Source organism: Cucumis melo, chromosome 11 (assembly GCF_025177605.1).
Source record: "Cucumis melo cultivar AY chromosome 11, USDA_Cmelo_AY_1.0, whole genome shotgun sequence".
NCBI lineage: Eukaryota > Viridiplantae > Streptophyta > Magnoliopsida > Cucurbitales > Cucurbitaceae > Cucumis > Cucumis melo.
Genome location: NC_066867.1, coordinates 503,444 through 529,136, shown reverse-complemented (window position 1 = coordinate 529,136; position 25,693 = coordinate 503,444). Strand labels below are relative to the sequence as shown.

Here is a 25,693-nt window from a genome sequence, read left to right as displayed (position 1 = left end):
CACATACGCAAGTGTTAATGAAAGAAAAATATTAACTAAACAAAGACACACCATTCCCACCCATTTAATAAAGATAAAGATTTTCACATTAGAAAAAGGATAAATACCAATTAAATGAGGATTATATATTCTTTGTACCAAAAATATAAATATGGATATAGTGTGAAAACTCTTTTGTATAAAATTAATTAGGTTTATATATAGGATTGCTGTATTCACATATAATAATTGAATGATAAAACTTGTGAGTGACAGACAAGTCAAAAGTGTGTCAATGTGAATATATAATTTGATATAAAGTAATGACATAAATAAAACACGTATATGAGATCTTCAATTAATTAATTGTATGCTAACCCAAGAGAAATACAAAGTCAAAACTTACTAGATTTTTACCATCTATTAAAGTGAAACTTATTTTTGTAACATGTGGCAAAAGTTTATGCCATCTGGATTCAAGTCTATTTAACCATTTACGATCTATATTTAATGCTGATAAATATCTTACCACTTTAAGTTATTATATACCTAAAATCATTTCTTAATTTTACAAAAAAATTTCGATAAAAATGTCGAATTCCACGAATATTTAAAAAAAAAAATTATAAAAATAATTTAAATGAGTAAATAAACAATTCATTATCGTCGAAACAAGTAAATTAACGTGGTTTATATCGTAAATATATTAGTAGTATTATGATACTTGTTTTTTGTGTTTCGTAGATTTTTTTCTATATAGGGAAATATTGATTCCAGTCACTGGGAGCATAGATTCGGGGGGTCAAAAGCAAATGAACTCCACTTAATTCAAATGCTCTGTCTCTCGACTTTATTGTCTTTATATAATATATATATATAAAGAAAACTACTTAATTTTTAATATTTATAGTTAGCTTAGTGGTTACTCTGATTGTCAGCTACCTCTCAAACCCAAATTCAAATCTTACCTATAACTAGTTAGCACGTAAATAGTGGTCGACCGTTTAATTTCATGTTAGGGACACAATTTTTAGTTCATTAGATTCTAAATTTGTATTGTGTAAAGTTTGGAAGACATATTATCTCAATGACATCTCGATTTTTGTATCTCATACATCTTTTTTATAAAAAAGATAATGTAATTATTAATTACAAATTTGAAATTTTAAGATTTGATTTAGAATATAAATAATTCTTTTGTCTCATACGATAATTAATTTATGAACGCTTTTTTATATTTTTAAATTCTAAATTGAGAGCTTATATATCTATTAGATGGATCTAAAAGACTTATTAGAGTCAAAATTGAAACTTTTGATATATTTTAGTTGTAGTTCTAAGATTAGGTATTAAACTTGTAATTTTAAAATATATTAGTAAAGTAAATAACCATATAAAAAATCTAACACGTGATCATGTACTTCCTTTTGTCCTATTCATTGATTAATTCACCCCTCATGTCGATATGAAATCTATAAAATTTAAAAATGTGAAAATGTTAATAAAGTTATCAACAAATCAATAAAAATTTAGAACCGTGATCATGTTGCACATAAATATCAATTAAAGTATTTTAATACTATGACATAATAAATATGAATAATTCATATATAGAGAGGGAGAGATTAGACATGTGTGATTTCGTGCAAGCTTCATCGTAATCTAAACTACTAAAAAACAAATGTCATACAATTCAATTGATACGTTGTTTGAAACTAATAATAAACGAGAGTGTTTGCAAGTTCAATGACTAATATATGATAATTCTATCCCTCCATGATCGATATTTTGAGAGTTTATAATTGGATACAATTGGTTGGATAATTATAAGGTTTTGAGTAAATACAAATTTTGAAAGTCTGTGGGTATAGATAGATGAATTTTTTTTTTTTTTTCCAAAAAAGAGAGAAAGGAAAAACCAAAGATAATTAAAACAATGTATTTTTTGACAGGCAGGACCTTAGAAGGTGAGAATTATGAAACTTGTTGGACAACTTTGATATGACTTTTTCATTGGCAATATTGTTGATTTACTTTTGAAGAAAAAATGTAACTGACCATTTCCATATTTTGATTCCCAATTCATAAACTGACATTTGCTTAGTTGTTTTCACAAATAATAATAATAATAATAATAATAATAATAATAATAATCCAAAACACTTTCCTATAGTCTTTATTCAAACAAAAAAAATGTCTTTCCTAATCATTTTATTTCATTGAAATTTAATTTTGTTTATACCTTTGAAATCTAAGTTAATATTTTTCTATACAAACTATTTTCTTTAGTTCTAAACTTTGGTTAGGATTTGAAAAATGATTTTGGAAACAGATTAGATATAAATATGAACACTTTTTATAAAACAAATATATTATGTATCAAATGAAACCATAATAATAATTAAAAAAAAGAAAAAAAAAACTTGAACAATCTACTAGATAGGTGTTATCAATTGCAAATTTGAACTTGATTTAATTAATTAGATCATATAGTGTGTACCAAAATATCAAAATTCAATTGTGTAGATAGAAGATTGAATTTTTTATTTTTGAGATGGTCGGATTTCAAGATAATTAACGTTAAACTAAGTTTATTTTAGAGAAAAAAAATTATTACAAAAATATTCAAATTTGGTAGGAATTAATTTATCTCTAAATACAATAATGAATCAATTATGCAACAAAATAATAATGATTGATTTCACAAGGTGATATATTACGACAAAATATATCCTTTTAATATAAAAGTTATCTTAATTAATCGAACTATATTTTATTAGCTAACCGAAGGCATGCTACTTTAGTTTATCATTCTATCCTCAAGATAGTTTGGATGGATAAGTATAATGTACGTTTAATTCATTATCGAAGATATCGTATATCTTTTACTAAACATGGTTCAATGAACATCATAACACCTCTCGTGAAAAGAAAGAAAAAATTAAAAGTGTTGATATTGATCATAATGTCATGCATCAGTTACAATTTGATTATATAGTTTAGTGTCATGCATGGAATTTTCTCAAGATTTATGAAAGTTAACTTTTTATCCTTTGTTTTGGTAAGATGATTTATTATTTTGGTGGTATCTATAATTAAACTATACCAAGAGGAGAAAATATGAGTGGGCATAGCGTTGGAGACTTTTGTACTCTTTTTGAAATTTTGAAATCACTTTCATACAGCTTCCATATTTGTTATGACTATGTGAGGAAGGTATTTCAACAAACAATTAAATAAAAATTGGGTTTTTTTACACTTAAGTTGCTAAAATTAGCAAACTTTTTCTTCTTTAATTTGCAAATTAAATGTGGTAAATAATTACATACTTACTTATATATAGAAAATTAAACTTTTTCTTCTTGTCATAGGAGTATGGTTTGAGCAGTCAATCGACAAAACTGTTAAAAATATTATATAATAACATTTCAGATTGTATCAATAATGTCACTGACAGACACTGATAGAGGCTTCTATCTATCGATGATATCATTGTCACTATGTCCATTATTGTTGGTAGAATCTAAAATATTGTGGTATTTTGTAATTATTTTTTGTTGATTTTACTATACTTGAAAACAAATTATACATGTGCATGAATAAAGACATAAGTTGTTAATTATATATATATATATATATATGTGTGTGTGTGTGTGTATGCATTAACTAGTATTTCCAGACGCAAATGAATTAGGACACGGTTTTAAGACATACTCTTTAGACGCAAGTTAGTCAGCTATGTTCATGCCTTTGTTACTTTTTGTGAACTTAGTTTGAATCCTTATTCATTTACGTTTTTATGTCTTATTAGAAAATATCATTAAGTTAATAATGTTTGAGTTTTTATGTCTTATTAGAAAATATCATTAAGTTAATAATGTTTGAATTTATCATGTTGGTAACTATTTTGAATGAGCATTTGTAGGTGCTTATTCTAATGATTTTACTTGTGTATACTTCAAGTTGTTAGAAGAAAATATGAATCAACTTAAGTATACTTCAAGTTTTATGAAGAAAATATGAATCAACTGAAATATCACGATTGAATCGGATGGCTCCCAAGAACATGAAAATAAGGTTAAGTTTTAATTTCAATCTAGCTATATCAATAATATGCACCTTCCTGTTCGATAGCCCAAATTAAAAGCTCAAAAGCTAAGCATTTTTGACTTGGAACAACATGTTGAATGACCTTCTCGGAATTTTTTTTCTTCTAAAAATCATACGAATGAAGACAAAGCATGTGTAAAAAACCAGACAAACATAATTGAAATTGATGACATTTGTGTCCGTGTAAAAAGTAACATAGAGAACATAGTGGCCATCCATTTGAATGGAATAACTAATAACAGTAGAACTTTGGATACACATAGCTTTGCCTCTTTTACATCAAGGGATCTTAGTCTAGTGGGAATGGGAATTGTTAAAGTTCCCAAGTTTATTGTTGGGATTTTGGAACATAAATATGAGGTCGAAGTGTAAGAAAAGTTAAAGCTAGAGCTACGTAACTGGTGAGGAAGATCATGAAATTAATCTTATCTCTAATGCCAAGTTGAAGGATAATTCTTGGTTTAAACTAGATTTAAATTCCATGCATAATAACACTAGTGTTGCATGTGCATGAAAATAGCCTAAATAAGAGACAAATTAGAAATAGGTAGAATCTAGAAATTTGTTAAAGATGGTAAGTCTTGTTATAAAGTTTTAGTGAAAGAGGAAGATATAGTTATAATTTATGTATTAGACTAATTGAGGAGATACTAAATAATAAAAAGCTAATGATCTTTTCTTTTGGGCTTTTGGCCCATTTATCAGTTTTAGGTCATATGTTCTGGATAATCTTTTCTTTTGGGCCTAGCCCTATTTTCTATATCTAGACTATCTTTTCTTTTGGGCTTCAGCCCATTTATCGATTTTAGGTCATTTGAATGAACACTTCTCATGTATATTCGATCAAGCAACAACCAAAAACCAAGACTATAACTAAAAAGAAAAAAGATAACAAAAACCTACAATTTCTTAAACGAATGTTTCCATAATTTAACTATCTATCTTTCAATATTCTCATTAATAGCTTTTATATGTTCATGAAATTAAATTTTTACTGATATTTTTATTCATAACCCACGAGAAAAATAATAAATGATAAACTTTTTACCATATCTAAATTGTGTAGACTATCTATTGATTTAAATATTCTTTTTTTATAAAATTTCTACCAATAACAACATTTGAAAGCTCCTTATTTACATTACTACTAAACCATTGTTTTTCTTTTTTTTTTTTTTTTTTTTAAGAAAGGATAGATGGAAATTAAAACTTGCTCCTTTCCACTAAAAGAATTAAGACAGAAACCTTTACATGTGTGTATTTATCAAAAGAAAAAAAAAAGAAGGAAAAAAAAAACTAAAAAGGGGCAGAGACAATATCTCTAAGTTGATAAAAAGGTTGTAACTCATCAATTTCTTCATCATGGTACCAATTTTTCATTATTGAATCTTTATCTTCATCAATAATTGCTTTACATTCCACTGGTTTTAATCCCTGCATCAAGAATTATTTTCCACCATTTATTCACACCTCAATCATAATAGGGTAATTAAATTGGTAATTACCAAAAAGAATTTGTATATATATATTTGTGTCTAATTTAATAATAATTACGTACCTCTGTGAAAATCTTCATTGCTTCTTCTATTGTTGTTGTGTTTAACACATAAAGTGCTGCTTCCTGAAATATATATATTAATCCAAATTGATCATGCATGATTATGATGAGCTATATATAACACCAAATTCAATCACTAAATCTAAAAATTAAAGCAAAAAATATAGAATAGTGAAAAATAATTTTTTAAGAGAGAGAGAGAGAGAGAGAGAGAGAGAGAGAGAGAGAGAGAGAGAGAGAGAGAGAGAGAGAGAGAGACTTACTCTTGCAAATTGGATTTGATTCATTTTGAGAGTTCTTGGCTCATTTTCAATGGATGATTTTCTATCAATACTTCCCATAATGAATATATTACTCCTTTTTCTAAGCTTTTCTTCAATCTTCTTTTAACAACACAGCTCTAGAAAGGAAGAAGGATGGGAAAATGGCTTCCAACTGTTTTTCACTTTTGAAAGAGAAAGAGAATGAAATGTTCCTCTTTGGTTGTATGATGTGTATATATAGTGGAAGAGGGAGGAGAGTTGACAGCTTGGCATGTGGCACCGATCCATGGGCGAATTAACTCCGCCACGTGGAGTCTGTCAACCATTTAGATTGGTGTACACGTGGCAAGAGAAGGACGGGGATCTCCAACCACGTGGGCTTCTCATCGTGCGTGTCACCGTCACCTCCAAATCTCTTGTCTTCATCGGGTTCTTGCTTTCAGCTTCCGTGACCGGACCAATCGCCGGCTGCCATGCCGACTCTCCGCTGGGGTCGTATCGTTGTGGAGAATCGCGTCCCAACAGGACACGTGTGTGGTTGCCTTTTTGGTGTGGGGCTTAGAAGGGTGCATTGGACATCATGCACGTGATCAGTAGTCGTAGATTGAATTTCTATTACATGAAGTGAACCGAAAGATTTTCTTTCAAAGGAAAAGTCTTACAATATTTTCTTTTCCAAAAAAAAAAATGGATCTAATGGATTCCCATAAATATTATTAATAATAAAGTATGAGTTTTTATTAATTAATAATTTAAGTGTTCCGTAAGCATCTTTTCTTAATAATATCTAAATACCAAGCGATTGATTAGGTTAGGTGGTAGTATATGTTGGATACCTAATAATAATTTTCTCACCACCCCAACAAAATCTTCCAATTTTATAATTTTTTTTATCACTTTTAACGTAAACATCTTTAAATATAGTAAAATGAACTAAAATATTTAAAAAAATATAACAAAATTTTAGTTTATATCAACTATAGGTATTGATATAGACATAGATAGATTTCTATCACTATAAACCAACCTATATAAAAGTTGATAAAGTTCCAAGAAAATCTTTTAGCAAATTACATTGCCTACTAATATCTCCTTTTGTTAATTTGAGCATGTTTACAAAGTTATTTCGGGGATAAAGTGGTCAATACTTGAGAGCGAAAGAGGAAAGCAAAATTGAAGATTGGGAAGAATATAAGATTTGGATTAGAATTTGAAAAATATTTTCTTAGGAAGACAAGATGAACGTACAAGTGTAAAACGTGTAAACATTAGAGTTTGTATAAATATTATAGGAACAACCGCACCACATGCAACATTCTTTGCGTATCTATTACCATTTAGGTTTGAGAAACCACAATAATATTCATATTAGTGTTGCACCCTAATACACCTAGTTAGTTATAAATGTGTGTCTAAACAAATTGGAAAGAATAATCAATTTCTAGAAGGGATTTTATTGGAGCATTATTCAACATAGAATAGTATATGCCATTTTTATTTGTTTGGTTTTGCTTCCTAACCATTTGTTATGGCAAACAGACCATGTCTTTTGTGGAGTTACATCATAACTATAATGCTCGAGTTATTGAGATATACACCTATATATATAAACTAAAAGTACATTTGAATGAGAGAAAAATCTAATGATATGAAAGTATACGATAAACAAATGTTTAAAATAATTTAGAAGAACAACTCATAAGTTAAGTATGTTTAACTTGCCAGTTCTAGATATGTGACCTAATTCGTTTTCAAAGAAAAATATGAGTGAGGATAAACTCTATGTTAAAATCTTTTCGTTATTTTGTAGGAACAAATTTTATTCACAGGTTTTTCGACGAGATATCAAACTAGACATTTAATATTTTTGTTTGTCTTTCACTAAATTTCACATGAATTTAAAACTCAATTAGACAAAGGATTTTTAATACCTCGCTAGATGAGTGAGCTTTTACGTCTGAAAGATAAACAGCAAAAATTGGTTTATAAATTAATATAAATTATTTATTACTATTTATTGTAATTAATTATTAAATATAAATATATTATTTAGACCCAATAAATTTGGAGTAACATTTTTACCATTAATTTTTTTATTTTCTTAACTATTTAATATAAATTATTATGTTTAATTACCAATACTTTAATTAATTGGTTTACATTAATTTACATTAATTTAATCATTTTAGTAAATAATTTGATTATGTTTAGTTAAGTAATTATTTGATTTGATTTTTCTACAAAGTATTGGATTGAGAAAATAAATTATTTTTTTAATCAATAAATCAATTCCGTAATCTTTAAGCATGAATGTGATTAATTAAGAAAAATCTGAACACAATTTTCCACAGATGTCTTAATCCAATTTGACTTTTATTTTAGAATTAGTTATATGAAATAATGAAGCATTTAACTAACATCATGCCAAATCCAAATTGTTAGATTGTATGGAATATCACTATTTCATTGATGATTCATCCATTATAATCAAAGATTACAACTCTATATATAACCATATTAAAACACGATAAAGTAAAGAATATACAAGAATAATATTTCTCAAAAATACTCTAATTATGTCAATACAAATCAATAAAGTTTCTAGAAACCTCCAAACATATTCGTTTAGTAAACCACGACGGAACGGGTTAGGGTTAAATATTTTCTAAGATTATAATAACCACCTCTAATTACTACAAAAACACTACTTGAAGTTTTTCGATTAGTTATGATATACATTATTTCAAAACTCTCAATTTGTTACATTATTTAGTATTTGTTATAGTTTTTACTATTTTGATATTATCAAACGCATGTTATTATAACTCAAACTAAAATAATTTACATCTCAAACTCAAATTATTCTAATCAAATTATAAACACATGAGACGATAATAACTCACTTTTTGCCTCCAAACATTTTCTAAATGATTTGGCTAAAAAGAGAGTATAGGATATCAAGGGAGTTGGCTTTGATGCATCGGTTCAAATATATATATATTAAATGGATGCATTTTTTTAACATGTTTTAGGACCTCTTTTTTTTCTTCATATTTTACTCAAATACTTTTTTTATTAGTCCTCTATTTCCAGTTATATATATTAGGGTAACTTTCAAGTTTCATTGGCAATTTAGAGACTCTTGGTTGGCCATATATAAGACACCTTTATACTCATTTGTGTGAACATAATATACATATATATAGTTTGCACAAAAAATTTATGATCATTAAAGTTTAGGTTAAGTTGGACTACCAAAAGAGGATGGTGTTTTAAATGTTTGGTTTTTATTTATTTGTTTAACCTTTATTCCCTAAACCCAAAGATGGAATTTATAACGCTTTTGGAAACTAGTAGAATAGTAACAATTTAACAATTCCACATCAAAAATGTTAAAAAAGGAACGAGGGCTCTAAACACTAAAAATAGCTTTCTATAAATTATATTAATTAAATTCTCGTTTTGTATTCTCTAGTTTGAAAATGAAGAAGATAGTGTAAATAATGCAAAAACTTTAAAAGTTTCTTATAGTTAAGATGAATGAGAAAAATTGGAATGTATCGAAATTATTCGTTCACAAGGTGAATTTCAATTTCGTGGGTTGTTATTCTTCTATATTGGGCTAACAGTTTATCATAAAGCTTTTCTGTTTGCACAGATATAGGGAAGAGTTAAGCACTCCCAGAATGAATAGCAAAGTCTCATATCTTCAAGTGAGTGAAAGCAAGTAAAACACATAGTAAACTCTCCAATAGTAAACAGGAATCTATATCAAAGCTCGAATACTAGACGAATGAGATAGAAGAGATGAATATCTAAGAAGATTTAAACTAATCAATATCATAGAGTAGAAGAGTCAGTTGGAGTTGTTGATTATTTACTTTTATTATCACTACAAAAGAATAGAGATTCAGGGGTGGTTGAATTGAATTCATAAAGAAATGAGTACAATTACAACTATGATTTAATATAGAGTAAAAATTGTGGTGAGTTATTTATATTATACGTAAAACGAATGTGTAACAATTATCAAGTAACGCTAACATTACATTGAAACTATATTACATAATAAGGCTTCTTCTTCTTCTCATAAAGGTAGTGGGCTTTGTAGAAGAGGAAAGCAATGCAAATTCCAACTTATTCAACTCGAGCTTAGTAAGTTAGAATGTTGTGTTCTTCCTCTTCTTTTTTCAAATCTAATATACCAATCAGATTTTATTTGGGTTTCACTTGTTCTTCTTCCCACCAGCCAAAATTCTTTGGATTTGGAGACCCCTGCTGAATGCTTGGTTGAAGAGGAGCCTGGTCTGGAATTCCGACACAAACGGGAACCAAGCGAGCACGGCCACGGGTGCAAAAATGACAACGCCCATCACGTACTCATACCCTCTGGCTAGAGCTTTAACTGATCCCCACATCCCTATTGCTTTCATAAAAGGTCTACATGCTTGTGCTATCTACAACCACAAAAACAATACTTCATTAATTGAAAAAAAAAACCGTGACCTAAATTAGATAACATTACCGAAAAACATATTGACAATGAGAAGAGTATTCAATTTATCTTACAAACAAATAATTTAAATTACTTTTTACATGTTTTGATTGAAGAAGAAAATCTAGGAATTGTCTAGCAGTTGTCAAAAACAGATTCTTGTTTTTGTTTAGAATTCTGTTTCCAGATACAACACGGAAAGAAATATTATGTCTGTGAAATACCTAAATTCCTAAATCAAGTAGCAAGCTTTCGTTTTCTTTTTTTTTTTTTTTTTTTTTTACATATGTAAGGCGGAAGAATCAAGCATCTGATTTCGAAATTGATAATATAAATACCACGTAAGTTGAGCAATTATTTAGATGTGCATATGCAGTAATGGAAATCCATTTACGCAGTGAGGGAGGGAAAGTTATAGTCAAAATAAAAGCCTAATATTTACTACCCAAATGAGAGACAGGCTAGCTAAGAAAGTGTGAATGAAAAACAAAGGGCTTTCAGGTGACATACTTGCAAAATGGCCCAGCCAGTGGGCATGAATGCTAGAATACTTGAGAAAATGTCGCCGACCGTGAGATGGAGAAGCGTAAACAGCATTGCTACTACGACCACTGAACCTATAAACAGGAACAACTTCAGAAGTCTGAACAACAGCTGGAAGTCTGCACTGAATTTCTTTCTACCCATGGACACAATCTGCAGTTCAAACGTTCATTAGTGAGTCAGAGATTCTGGAAATAAATAAGGTTTCTACAATGCAGGAGAAGTCATTGGAGTCCAATTATTAACCTTCAGTATAACCATAACAGCAACAATGACAAGCCAGGATAAGCCATATACCTGAAAATGACAACAGAAAACAAAGATCAGAGGCTTCTGCTCATTTGTTTGTTCCTTAAAACCAAATAGGAATCAGAGGCTTACCGTGATGCTTTTATTATTTCCAGCCACATGTAGATGATACACTATTCCATACTGATAGAGAAAGAATCGGATAGATAGTATGATTTCCCATAAGCGTCCAACGAATCCAGTGTGTTGAAGGTGTTCTTGTTCCTCATCCCACCAAGACTCCCAACTTTTGTTTGCAGGCACACCAATACCACCTCTGCTATTGATCCATTTTGACCAATCATCCCAATCATCAACTATCTTTTGCCATTCAAAACCTGAAGGGTTGAAAAGGAAAGGGGCAAACAACCAAGAAACAACCAGGAACCACATTGAGGCTGTGACGAAAATGTAAGAGATAGCATCAGGAGAAGCTGATCCATATATCTGGTAGACTATAAGCAATATCATAAGCTCTAGTCCTTTGACAAAGTGACTCCTTGAATACATCCTATAGTTCTCAGCGTATTTCTCATGCCGCACGACAAAACCACGACCGGTAGCTCTATACTTTGCTCCACCATGAAGAACTGTGCGCCCATAATAATGCACCTTTGTGCCAAGAGAGAAGGTGAAGAAAACGGATGCTAGTTGTAGTTGCATGATTATCATGTCACCTATTGCAGTTCTGAACCCTCTCTCAAGCCCTATTTCCATGATCATTGGCAAGGCAGTTAAAAGACCTAACTGAACAACTGATTGTGAAGCCATAGCGGCCTTTAAAGGATCATCTCCTTTTGCCCTAGCATATTTCATTATGGACTTCTCCAATCCACTCAATGACAGATAAAGTCTACCATATAAGAAAGCATATACTGTAATGACAATCATCTGCATGACAAAAAGAACAAATAATCAATGCAAGAGAGAAAATTTCAGAGCTCATAAAGCAAATTAAATATACAAGTTAGTTCTGGAGGTAAAAGAAAAGATTTAAATGTGAAAACTCACCATTGCACTGACGTAAAATCCTACTGTTGTGAAGTAGAAAGACAACATGCGGAAAAAGTCAAAACGATGACCCAAACGATAGATGTCTCTGCTAAGAATTTGCTCTCCATTACCACAAGCTACCTTTGCCTCAAAAAGAGAGATTTGATTAAGACCAACATCTCTCCCTTTCCCAACTTGAATATACTCATGGTGGGTTACATTTCCTCGTCTCAATGTTGAGTTGAAGCCTATGGGGGAAAGTTTTTTTTGTCAAAAAAAAATAAAAAATAACAATAATTGAGAAGAAAATATCACTTGACTAGTGGAAGTGAAGTGTAAAGAAAAATACCAGCAAAGATATCCTCACTAAGGTTGATGCCTCGAGAAGCTTTGCTCATGCCCCCACGAGTAATATGGAAAATTCGATCAAAAACGTCTGGATGACCATAGTGAAATCTCACCCTAGAACCAGCCAATTCAGAGTTAAATTATGAATAATATCTATGTTGGGTGATAAGATATGTAAAATAAATTAAGTCCAAGAAGGAAACCATACTTTAGAGGCCTTGCAAGAACCCTCTGACCAATAGTAACAAAACTAGTTTCTTGATTTGACATAAACCAAGCCAAAGAAGAAACACTGCAGTGCAAGAATTGAAGTTAGAAAAAGTAGTACCAACTTTTCATAGATCTTGTTAAGAAAGAAACCTTACCTTCCAGTAAAAATATGTTCACGCACACCCAAAATTGTAGGTGGACGAACACCATGGTCCTCATTGAACTCTTCTAAAAGGTTCCGCATTTTGAAAGCTTCTTCCAAGTAATTGTCCTACGAGGAATGCCGAAAGTTAACCATCATTGTTCAGCATCTATGTCATAACCAAAATCAAGCAGCAATATCTAGGTTTTGGTGGTTTACCTGATTCATGTCAATGGCTTGAAGTGCTTCACCTCTCGTAAAAATGATAGCATGGTTCTGATTTTCAGGCTTCCCTTCTCCAATCTTAGCTGAACCAGGTAGCTTAATTCGATAGATTTCCTTTTAAAAAGAAAAAATAAGATTACTCCAATGGCAAGACGAATGAATATTTTTAATCCTTGAGTTTAACTTATTATTACCTGGTCAAGATTATCAACAGCTTTGACCAAAACAGAATAGTAAACTTTTTGTACTTTTCCACCTTCCCTCTCTTCAACTTCATCAATATATGCCACTCGAAGAGATGGATTACTGTGCCCAAAAAGAAAGTGAAAGGGGAAAAGAGTTATATAAGAAATCGCTCCAAGTAAAAACAAGTCTTGAAAAAGTCATTAATCCAATTGCACTGAAGAGGTTGGGAACATACTTAACCATCAAATTCAGAATATCGGTAGCTCGACGATCCCCACTCCGTTTCTGATTTCCATAGTTTTGGCAAGTAGCAACATACGTGAATTTCATGTCAGCCACGGCCTCTAATTGAGCATATAGGGATCTTTGGCTTCTTTTATCCTCTTCTGACGGAACTGTGATTGCTTTGTAGCCTTCAAGTATCTCTATCATTATCAAAAGCAATCATTAAGGAAACAATAGTTAGTTAATACTCATTAGAGAGAGCGCACAAACAGTGCCGATAAGAGAACAAGAGATCACAATTACACAAAAAGCGAGAGAATAGAAAACAATCATTCTTGACAGGTAAATTAGATTGCACATTACTGGAAACGGTTAACATGCACATCTTACCACTTTCAGAAGCCATATCAAGAAATGCTTGAAGCTTCAGAGCCCTTCGATAATACATCATACCCCTAACTGCAAGAATTATGTTAATGCCAGCAAGGAGATGCATAAATGAACTTGAAAGTAAATGTAGTGCATTTAAGCTACCTGTTCTTGATAGAGTTTGTCCTCGTAAGGATGCCCAATGACGAAGGTGTAATATGTTTTCTTCATTTTCCAATATCTCACTGTCTTTTTTACAATTGAGTCGCTCCATGAAGTTGTTCCATTCATCTAGCAAGCAGGCAAATTTTCATGAGATAAGTCACCCAGAAATCACTTATCAAAGAACCAAGAGATATTTGCATTGTTTCCATATATCACTCACCTGGATAGATTTTCTGCAAATAATATATAATGGAGACACCATCCTCATTTTCCATCTCAAGATCAGTTTTAGAATAGACAGTCTCCTCACTATAGTATGGGGTCATAACACTGTGAACAAACAAAAAATATTCATCTCAAGGTCAATTTTAGATCAGACATGCCATTTCACTGTGTTTTGTAGACATAATGCTGTCGACAACCCAAAAACATAACCAAATACAGGACTGTGGTATATTTGTAACATTAGTTTCAACTAAAGATTTTTCTTAAGAAAAACCAAAAAATAATTTTTTACTTGAAATGCCAAGAGGTCGAATAAAATTTCTAATTTTTATATGAAAGATTAAAAGAAAAATCCATTCCGGCAGTGATAAGACATGAAACATGAATGTGTGCTTAATAAAGCCACCAGCACATTTATAACTTAGTTTGTAACCATTCAGATCTTTAACTTTAGATCAGCCACGGAACAAACATACTCTAGAGAAAGGGTGATGCATCCAAACTCAAATTTGGAACAAACTCAAATTTGGAAAGAACTTCATATAGAGTCAAAGAAAACCAGACCTGAATGATAACATCTTACGGACTCGTGGGGCACGAGGCATATCCATAAACAATGAATTTGTGAAAAATGCAATTCTTCGTCGTGCTTCAAGATTTATAGGAACCTCTGTAGCAGATTCTTTCACAGTCAATAGTAGATAGAGGCGTCTAATCTGACATACACCCACAAAAACAAAATTATATTATTTCAATTAATCAGGTGAAATCTTAGAATGATAGATAATTTCTAGAAATTACTATTTTTTTTTTTCAATATGCCCACCTGCTCTTCCCATTGAGCAGTAACTGAAGGAGGAAAGTTTATGGCAGGTCTAGTGTCAGTACCAGCAAAAAGTTGCCTTCCTGAGTCCTTGTTATGACCCAGTTCTGCCAATTCACTGAAAGATGAAACAAATTGCCATTTTAGCATATAACAGTAACCATTGGAAGATGCTAGTAGATATAAATAAATTTACTTCAAATTGCACAAATAATATTTACTTACCGGACTTCATTGAGCATCATATCTCGAGTGACAACTTCTAACATATCTTGCAGTAAAAGCACCACTGTATCTCGCTTGGACTGGTCTCCATCTTTCTGAAACAGAAACAAGAGCAAAGTTTCGAACCTGAAGTAATAGATCAATAAATACTTCAGAATTGCACCATAACTTACCAAGATCTCCACGAGTTCAACAAATTTCTGGCACAAAATGAGTAATGGACCCATTTTGAAGTTTGTGAGAAGTGTGTTCTTCCCAATATTATTTTCAACTTCTTTAATAATGGTCCCAATAATCCTATAAAATTCAAAGTGGAATAAGAATTCAAAAAAACAGTTGTCACAGGTTCTTGGTTTTACAAATGATATAGAATTAAAGGTTAAGCTTTTTCATGTTTTCTATTGGCAGGAAAGGAAAACTATGATTATTTGATGGTGTTTGGTTCAATAAGTAGGACAGTAGCTTGGAACCTTTTCTCGTTTTCTCCAACCACCAGAACATTCAGGACATTTTTGAAAGATTCATAACACTCTATCACTGCACATTTCATGTACTCATCTGCACAAATGCGCTTCCAGAGGTCAGAATCTCTGGATCGAAATTCAGCAGCCATATCCAATGCTATTGGAATCTGTAGCAGTAGAAAAACTGTTAATAGTTGCTACAAGTATAGCCAAAAAAGAAAATGTGAAGTATACTTAAAAGAAAACATAAAGGGACCGTATTGACCTTGCTGGCTAGTAAAAAGGGAGGCCATTGGATTATTTTTAAGCTGGGATCTGACGAATAAGGAACTAGCAAGAGATCCATCTCCCTGTTTCATTTGAAAATCCACTTTAGTTTTAAAATTATAATTAGAAGGATGCTTGGAATGAGTAAACAAAATATAACTTAGTTTATACAGCCTTTCCTGTCACTTATTAGATCTTCCTCTCGAAAACTACATATCACTTCATTCCACAACTGTGCAAACTTGGCAGCTTCACTTCTCCTGCTGGTGGTAATCTACTCAGAAATAAAAAGAAATTACGATATAATGCTTGAACCACTTATTTTATGCATCTTAGAGAAAAGTAATTAAAAAAATTCAAAAATAAAAGAGCAACCTCAGCAAAACGCTTTGAGAAGGAGAATCCCCTTTTCTGAGACTTATCTGATGGCACCAAGTATGTATTGAATGCACCTGGTAAGGACTGAAACCTAGATCTAAGCATACCTAGAGTTCGTATCTGTTATGAAAAGTAAAATCAAATCAAGTCAAACCAATCACATTTAACCTGGTAACTAAAATAAGAAATTCAAATAAACATTGTTAAACACTTGGCTATTAACACAAGAAACTTCCGTACTTTAATTGAATGCACTATTATTTGCTGAATTTGTTGGTACGGTATAAATATAATAGTTTCAACCTAAAGTATATGCTCAAACAATTACTTTCGCCATATTCTTCTGAAAGATCAAAATGTAATAATTTCTAAGCCAGTTCAAGACATCAGAATATACCAACTTATTGTGCATGCTAGGCTAAAAAGAGGTTGAAGAAAAATAGGTGAATGGATAGTGCATTAAGGATGATGAGTTACTTCGTAAGATAAATAAATAAACTAAAATAATAATGGTTAAACAAGCAGAATATCACCTCTCCCAATCGATCGCAAGCTCCAATGAAACCACCATATATAGTCGAAAATATGGCATACCAAATTTGAGTATCCATGAAATAAACCTGCATTCAAATTAAAAAGTACAAGAGGTTTTATCCAAGACAATACAAAAATTCCTCAATACATTGTACAGCTATGGCATTAAAAAAAAAACAAAGAAGTGAACAGAGAACATACCAAAATTACAGGCATCCACAGTGACACAACTGCCCCATAATTGTACTTGGCTGCATGTAAAAGATAATTTCAGCACACGCAAAAGTAATCAAAGCATTAACGTGAAGTCATCAGACATGAAACAAACACCTTTAGGAAAAAATTCATGCCATTCATATTCAACTCGATGAATATTCATTATATCTCTTGTTGGCTTCACCAATGGCTTTATCTGAAGGGATTAAATACAGTGGTTAGAGGACCTTATTGACCAAAACCTCGATATATTTAACTACTGAAATTATTGTCCTTGCTACTTAAAAATTTATTACCTGAACAAAATAGCTAAAGGAAAATTTGCAGCATAAAAGTGCCGCCCAAAAGATGGTATACCTGAAATCAGATAATGTCTTAGCATGAAGTATATACTAACTAATAAGAAAAATAGAATTTGCGATTTCATAAATAACAAGGAAAAATTGAGATCCATAGCCTGTCACTCACTTTATAAGTGAAAATTGACTTTCATGCATTCCTCTTCCGACATATATTCTTGGCTGCAGAAAGAGACACAGTTATCAAGGACCTTTCCATGAGACCTAGAAAATTCAAGGCCTCCAACGAGAAGCTTATAATCACACAGTTAAGAACACAAGTGAACCAAAGCCATGAGACAAGATTTTTCCCACTTGAAAAAGTCAAAATAGTCTACCACAAATATTATGAGTGCATGTTTGTAGAGAATCAAAGGAAAAGAGAAAAATGATAAACATGTTGCAGACAAATTACTGGTGTAAGCACACCATGTAGAGGGATCACGATTGTTAGTTAGACACCAAAGTTTTACGTCCTACAGCGATTCAAAATCAGGAAGATAGAAAAGTATATTACTAAATCTGGAAGAAAAGATGTTCTTGGAAGAATCATCAATAATTTAATGGGGTGCATGACAATAGCAGTTAAGGTAGATAATTGCATCAAAACTGTAAAGCAGTCAAAATGTATTTATTTGATGGAACGCATACGGACTATAAAGGGGAGGAAGAGAAACAGAGAGAGAGAGAGAGAGAATTGAGCAGCATATCTACCTGAGACCACCAAAGTAGAAATCTGATAATGTGCCAATCCGAGTTTTCAATCCAACGTCGAAGCATTGGAAATATGAATAAAGCGGCTGCAAGTAGATTTGGTAGCAGATATAGAGCAACTGCCATTATATATAGAGGAGGAATGCCCCTCAACGAGTTAAGAAATGACAGCACATCTCTGAATTTCTCAGAAGCCGTTTTGAAAGTGTGAAGATAGCATAGAGGAAGAACAACAGCCCAACCAAGACTGACAATAACCTTTAGAATGTTTCTAAGAACATCAGTGAACTTCCATCGGTGAAACCCTGGAAAGTTTAAAGCTAAGTCCAAGATACCTGCATTAAAAGATGCACATCATTTATGATAAACATATAAACAAAGAACTGCAGTAAAAGGAAATGGATTCATAATTCCTCTCCCCGTCCATTTCAATGGATATAATTCATATAACCTTTCAAACATACAAATACCGAATAAAGATATAGTCATATCTTATAGAAAAAATTCTCCAAGTTTGACCAGTGATTTAACCAGAAATTAAATCATGGAGAAATTATGTAAACATTATGTAAGATTTCAATCACTATAGCATTCTCAACAACTTCTAAGCATTAAGGCTCCTGAATGAGAATATTTTACTTTGAAGAAGACGAAGGACTGCAGCAGTGATGAAAATGCTTGATAAGGAGTACAAGACATCCTTTTGGAAAATCTCCAACGGTGAAATTCCTTTCCATGCAGCAATGACCATAGCCTATAACAAACAAATTGAAGAGTAGATAAAGTAAAGAACTCAAAATTAGGAGTAACATGAAAAACCAACTAAGAATTTGTGTGTTCGGTAATTGGATACCTGAAGAGCTAGAACATAAAAGGTCCATAATCGATCAAAACTTCGGAATGTGTGCCAAAATGTCCTTGTCTCGACAAAATAAGATTTTCCTGTACTTCCAGATTTTCTTTGTGGTCCCTTTCTTCCCTGGTTCAACAAATTTTTTTATCAAAGTGTTGGCAAACAAAACTGCTTGAACTAAGAGATTAATACAGAATTCTTAAAATAAAATTGTAAAAAAACCTGTGCTAGGTCACGCGTTGATTTGAAAAATTCACCATCGTCTCGCATGGGCCAACCAAGAGAAAAGCAATCAGAGGACCTACAAAGCAATCAGATAACATTCAAAACAAAATAAAGACCAACAGTATATGGAAGGTCAAGTCTTTGTTTCAGGCTAACCAGAAGTACTCATTCAGATCATCATAGTTGCACCAGGCTGAGTGTGGAGCTTTTCCATTATGGCTCTTCTTGGCCTCCTGAAGAACAAAAGTAAATCTATTATTGTTGGAACAAAATGGTAGGCTGTTGATATAATATTAAATTTGTCTTCGCTCTTCACCCATTAGCTTAAGTTTTTTAGTAAATTATTAAAAAAAAAAAAAGAAAAAATGGATCAATCAATGATTTAAGATTGTATTATTGGAAGTGGTCAAGGAAGGTCCTGTTTTCAAACCCCTACAAGGTCATTTCAACTTGTTGGGTTTCATCATATTTCAAGCACACAAGTGAAGGGGAGTGTTGGATGATATGATACTAAATTTGCCTTTTAAGTTTTTTGGATAATTGGTAATTTAAGAAGCTGAAATAAAATGGTATGCAGCTTAAGGATTTGGCAGACTGACCTTTTCAATGACTCGGTAAAGGGGAGTTATAACCTTCCGCAAGAAAGCTTCATCATCCCCACCATAGGAAGGCTTAATATTTTCACCAGTAACAATGCTCACGTTTCCAGCCAACAAGCCATGAAGTTCATATGCCATCTAGTTATAAACAATGCCAAAGACTATAATGTTAAGGGAATATATTAACAATTTTTTAGTACGGTGATCAAAAGGAGAAAAAATCCTTACATTATGAAATATATAACTCAAACATTCTGGCATGAACCGAACATTTGCTGCTTCACCCCAGATGAGAAGATACAAACCCATGTAGAGTATCTTCCTTTGCTGAATTTCTAGCTGACCTTGAGGGAGCCTAGACAAATTAAGATTTTAGTCATTTAGGTGCCGGTGTAAATCATTTGATTTTTTTATTTTAGTTATTAAAAATTAAGCTTATAAACACAGCTTGCACTTATAAATTTCTTTATTTTGTTATCCACTTTCTATCAATAATTTAAAAAAACAAAGTCAAATTTTGAAACAAAAAAAAAAAAAAAAGTAATTTTTCTTTCTAGAATTTTACTAAGAATTCAAAAGTTTCTATAAGAGAGGCGAAAAACCTAGTAAGAAAATAGGGAGACAACATGCATAAATTTCACAAAGGTAAAAACAAAAATAAATAGTTATCAAACAGAGTGGTAATTTTCAAATCTTCCAATCAGGCATAATAGTTCAATTATGAAATTGCAAAAGCACAATGGGATTTTAAAATTTGAAAAAAAAAATGATTCCTCACCTTAGACTATGTTTTCGTCCCAAAAATTTGCACCACGTTTTGTAATTCTTAAACAATTTGTTCATTACAGCATCAACTGCTCGTTCATCAAGCTGCATTTAAAGAATACTTGAATGCGCACAGAGCAGAGAGGGGAAAAAAAAACAATCTCATAGTTTGATAAACAAGGAGATTCTCTAACCGCCAGAAGAAAATCATATAAATGAACTCGATAATTTGTGAACTCAAGCTCCATGTTTGAATCAACAAGTATATTGAATAGACATATCTTTAAAATGACATGATTTGCATGTAAGAATACGTATTGTACCTTGTTTAGAGGTTCAGGCTTGGGGTGAAGCCTTATATGAGAATTAGCAAGCAGAAGGATCAAATGTTCTCGCTGATTTCTAACATTATCTCTCTGTAGCCACAAATATGTCAGTTGCATATCGTTTATCCCTTAAGGCAGTTAGTATAATTGATTGAGTATTACGAAAAAACGCACCTGAAATCCAAACATTGCCCTTAACCAATCCAGTAGGTCCAGATCACCTGCTTTCTGCCTGCGTTGCTCAAACGTACTTGGCCAGTTCAAGCCACGAGTATTCCACAAGCCACCCACAGCAGCCTTAACCTAAAAGTAATGGAAAAAAAGACAAAGATAAGGTTGAATTTGGTTACGAAAACATGACAACCCTTATCAGCCAAGAAGCACAGACACTTTAGTTTGACTAGTGTGTCTGTGGCAGACAAATTCGGACAGTTGGACACTCAAGGCACTTGTTGGACATGTATTCAACACTTGTTAATACAATAGATGTGTTAGAGATTAGTTTAACAAAGTCAAAATACGGCCAACATTTGTTAGACATTTGTTAGACGTGCATTGTAACGCAAACTCAAATAGACACATAAATGAAAAAAATAATAAAATAAAATATAAGAGTGAAGTATATCAAACTAATTTAAGCATATATACGAACTCATTGACTTTGAATTTCCCTTATTGTTTAAGAATGATATATATTCTAATGAAGGTGTCCAAGTCGAGTCTGCGTCCTAGAATTTGAAAAAAAAAATGGTTTCATCACGGCTATGCCTATGTTGTATTTTGTCTCGTATTTGTATCCATGCTTCTTAGCTTATCAGTTGCAAGACACAAACCTCTTCAAGCTGCATTATAGACTGGGAAGCACCAGCAGAATCAAGAGGTAGAATGTTATAGGGTGCATAGATTTCAGTCTTTTCTTGGACATCCCTAGCAGCAGCAATAATCTGTAGATGTAGAACATTACTATAGACATCTTCATAGCAACCAATTAGGCGAAATGTTATGTAAGATGAATTAGACAATTGACACTAAATGGAACAAACCTCCGGAGCAACTTCTTCAACTTTCTCGGTCTTATTAACGGCACAAAGCACTTCGAAAAGCACACCGGCTGTTTGGTAAGCTTTACCGAGCTGGGCTCTGCCAAAAGATTAGAAGGGAAAAGAATTTCACGTTGAGACACATCGAAACAGAGTGTAAATGAAACTTGAGAAATTTACGATAGTACCTGTCCGCTTGCTCTCCTTGATCAAGAGCACTGACATAATGCTTGTAATATTGTTGATAGAAGGCTTCGATTTCCCTAGCATCTGTTTTCTTCACTCGAGATGCAAGACTGGATGCATTGTCCTGGACCAAAGACGACACGCTTCAAATTAGTTCTATACAAAGTTCTTCCGTCGGTAATCGGAGGACTTTACAGGCCGCCGTCGAATTCATGGCGGGGAACACACAAGTTGATGTAGCAAAATATTGGAGGTGGGCGCCACAGTGTGGCTTTTGTAATTTTATGCGTAAGAGAGAAGATTTGCGAATGGTAACCATATTTTTAAATTTGAAATTTCACTAATTATTATTACTAGAGATATTTAAATGGTATGTTAGCACTTAGATTAAAGGTCCATATATTATAAAATTGTAACAAAACAAATGTACATTTTCATTGGTCCACGAATATATTAGGAAATATTTTTAGGTAATTATAATGAATAGCAATTTTAAGAATATAATATTTTTAATAATGTCGTTGATATATATTACTTTTATTGATTATTTAATTTTTGAAAAAACTACATCTCAAATAATAAATCGAAGTAGTACAGAAAAATCGTAGTATTGAAAAAAATCGAATATATTTTAATTTATCATGTGTCACTTTCACACATTTTTAAAAATAGAAAAGAATTTAGATACACTGATGTTCGACTCTCTAGTATATGTGAAACTAAACTAAATTTAATTGTAGTAATAATCTCATTAAATAACTTTTACCTCTATGATTGTTGATATGTTTTAAGTGATCTTTTATCGTCCATGTTATTTTATAACATTATATTCTTCCATCTTAAAGTTAAAATACATAATTTCACGTCCAATAATTTTTAATGGATAGGTAATACTGTTTTGATTTATTTTTATTTTCTTGATATGAATAATGACATCATGTGATGATGTCATGCAATTAAAATTGCATAAGCACATAGATAGATCCTTTATAGAATTTGTCTTAAATAAGTAGTACGTTTTAATTTCATAGTGAAACTGCATGGGATTGGCGCCATGTGATATATATACATACCCTCTCTAATCGTTGTAAAAGTGCTGTTTTAAACTGCCTGACACCACGACCACTGGAGCTGGGATCCAACCTATGGGCCTTCTCAAATGCATAAAATCGACCTAATTTCATTGATCATAACGATGAGATAGAGATCAAATACAAAGCATATATATATATATATGATTATTAAAGTAATGAATAACCTACAGAGATAGGCAACACGAGGGCGTTCAGCTTCGATCTCTGTAGCGACACGAAGAATAGGAGCAATGGAAGCCAAAGACGAAGGAACCACCTCATTGTCAAACACCTCTGTTGAGAACACAGTGGTAGCAGCGCTTCGAGATGGCCGCCTTGTCAGCCCCTGCGGGCCAGACTCCAGCGTCGACATAACTCAAACGTCCACCACCACCACCACAACGGTACTATTTATATCCTTCTTTAATTCACCCCCTAAACAATCATCATAAAATATAACGGAATCAATATTTAATCTATACACATGCCATGCAGGCACGACCACAGCACCCAGATCAAAACCAAAGGCATTACAGTCCGAAGATATATATATAAACGATGCCTATCATGAAAAAAGAGAACTTACGTAGTTAAAGGAGATGGAAGAGGGGGGGGGGGGGGGGGGGGAAATATTGGAAGGCGCCTTCTCCTAATGGAAGGTGGAGGAGAGAGGCAAAAATAGAAGGGGGAAGCGGGAGAATGAAATAATGATAATAATGAAGCGAAAAGGAAGAGAGAGATTGTGTTATTGTGTTCCTTTACGGTTATTTTCTTATGGGACACGTGGCAGTTGGAGATTGATGGGATTCTAAAACAAAGACTGTGGTTCAACGTCCTTCTCGGAGGTTTGTTTTGTTCTAATCCTCTCTGTTGTCTTTCTATTCTTTGTTTCTTCCCTTTCCTCACATTCCACTCTTGTTATTTTAAACTGTCAACAAAAGTAATAATAATAAAAAAAAAATAAGCGAGGTCAAATCTAAACGATAAATATTATAATATAATGAAAGTATTGTTAAAAAACACTTACGATAATCACCATGTAACCAAAATAAGAGGGCACATTTCTTTTCGATTTTGACTCAATCGTAGGAAATCAAAAAGTTTAGTTTGCTTTGCTTATATAGTTTGGAGCAATCGTTTGTTGAGGTCATCAGGTTGCAAGACAATATTGGGGTCATCACTTGTCAAATTTTGGACTTGAGACGTTAGATTTTGAACAGGTTAACATGTTTATTATTGTTTGTATTTATGACTTTTTTTTTGTTTTGTTTATTTTAAAAAATCTGTGGACTTTTTTATTTTTGTAATTTTGAAAAAGTAATAATATTGTTGTTGCAAAGCCTTATTCCCTATGTTTCTAGTCCGTCGGAGGTCAAGAAGATTCAAGATCCATCACAACTTTCTCTAAATTTGTGTTATAATAAAACCTCTCGTATTTATTGATTATGCAGTAATTATTTAATTATTACATTCGCAATATGTTACTTTATCCATTAGAGTATGAATATAAGGTTAGCATAATCTCGGAAAATACATAGTTTTCACACTCTGTTCATGAAATTACCCATTATATGGTAACAAATAATTTGATTAAAATTATTAGTCATGTAAATAAGAGCATTGTAATGAATTTATATAAGACTAAACTTTAAAATATTTAATATCTCTTTATAAATCTGTTAATATTTCACATCACCTAAGTTATGAATGTAGTTCCTGTCTTTTGTTTGTATGGGTAAGAATTACCGTAATAAATGATTCAATAACCCTTCCTATTTTAGGAATCATAATTTCACAATATGATATTCACTCATTCTGATCACGTACATAGTTAGGGTAAGTAGATTGTCACGTAGTTTTGTAATTAAGTGCTTATTTCAAAACAACGTGTAGAACGAGACTCTCTAACTATCACAAGTGGTTTAGTTTTTTAGTCTCCACTATTGCTAAAAGGTTATTATTGTTACTACATCTGTGGTTAGTTACGTCTCTTTTATTGAGGCAAAATGTAACGAGCAACATGTCTCAGTGTATATTTGTTAATGCACGATTAAATTAAATTAGACATATGCTAAAAAGAAAATGTATAGTCCAACTCGTGAGATGAGGTTTTTTAGATATTCTTGCCATCCAGCCAAGTTTTTTAGTTCAATAATTATTTGGATGAAAAATCGAGCTATTAGTTGTTAGTATTTTATGTACTAACTTAGCATTCTCAGAAGGAATGTTATTGGACATGTTTAGTAGAGAATTTAAGATTGTGTTTATTTTTCAAATTAATTGAGTTTCAACGAATATGTATACAATAGACAACCCCAAATTCTATTTTCAAAAACTATTTTT

The 25,693-nt window shown here is 31.9% G+C and overlaps 2 protein-coding genes and 1 non-coding gene across 3 annotated transcripts; all 3 read right to left on the bottom strand.

Annotated features, from left to right (window-relative positions):
- Positions 1–5,288: 5,288 nt before the first annotated feature.
- On the bottom strand, positions 5,289–6,575 carry LOC103499638 (uncharacterized). Its single transcript, XM_008462675.3, has 3 exons — positions 5,911–6,575; positions 5,648–5,710; positions 5,289–5,523 (listed from the first exon to the last, which is right to left on the bottom strand). Exons 1-3 carry the CDS (start codon positions 5,986–5,988, stop codon positions 5,386–5,388), a joined length of 279 nt encoding a protein of 92 aa, XP_008460897.2. The 5' UTR covers positions 5,989–6,575; the 3' UTR covers positions 5,289–5,385.
- A 3,252-nt stretch (positions 6,576–9,827) lies between these two features.
- Positions 9,828–24,009, bottom strand: LOC103499639 (callose synthase 5-like). Its single transcript, XM_051091650.1, has 43 exons — positions 23,937–24,009; positions 23,540–23,785; positions 23,351–23,451; positions 22,280–22,401; positions 22,095–22,191; positions 21,885–21,995; positions 21,226–21,354; positions 21,049–21,141; positions 20,739–20,830; positions 20,189–20,315; positions 19,961–20,098; positions 19,518–19,594; positions 19,359–19,437; positions 19,137–19,262; positions 18,923–19,037; positions 18,284–18,618; positions 17,700–17,752; positions 17,528–17,588; positions 17,346–17,427; positions 17,217–17,266; positions 17,015–17,101; positions 16,479–16,601; positions 16,287–16,377; positions 16,102–16,190; positions 15,843–16,003; positions 15,546–15,669; positions 15,373–15,467; positions 15,151–15,265; positions 14,889–15,040; positions 14,320–14,429; positions 14,100–14,225; positions 13,956–14,024; positions 13,576–13,765; positions 13,349–13,460; positions 13,149–13,268; positions 12,943–13,058; positions 12,786–12,869; positions 12,579–12,691; positions 12,248–12,477; positions 11,330–12,127; positions 11,195–11,245; positions 10,916–11,101; positions 9,828–10,367 (listed from the first exon to the last, which is right to left on the bottom strand). The coding sequence occupies exons 2-43, from the start codon at positions 23,721–23,723 to the stop codon at positions 10,137–10,139; spliced, it is 5,745 nt and encodes a 1,914-aa protein (XP_050947607.1). The 5' UTR covers positions 23,724–23,785; positions 23,937–24,009; the 3' UTR covers positions 9,828–10,136.
- Positions 13,948–14,027, bottom strand: LOC127144116 (small nucleolar RNA J33). Its single transcript, XR_007815737.1, has one exon. It is a non-coding gene; the product is annotated as a small nucleolar RNA J33 (small nucleolar RNA).
- Positions 24,010–25,693: the final 1,684 nt, after the last annotated feature.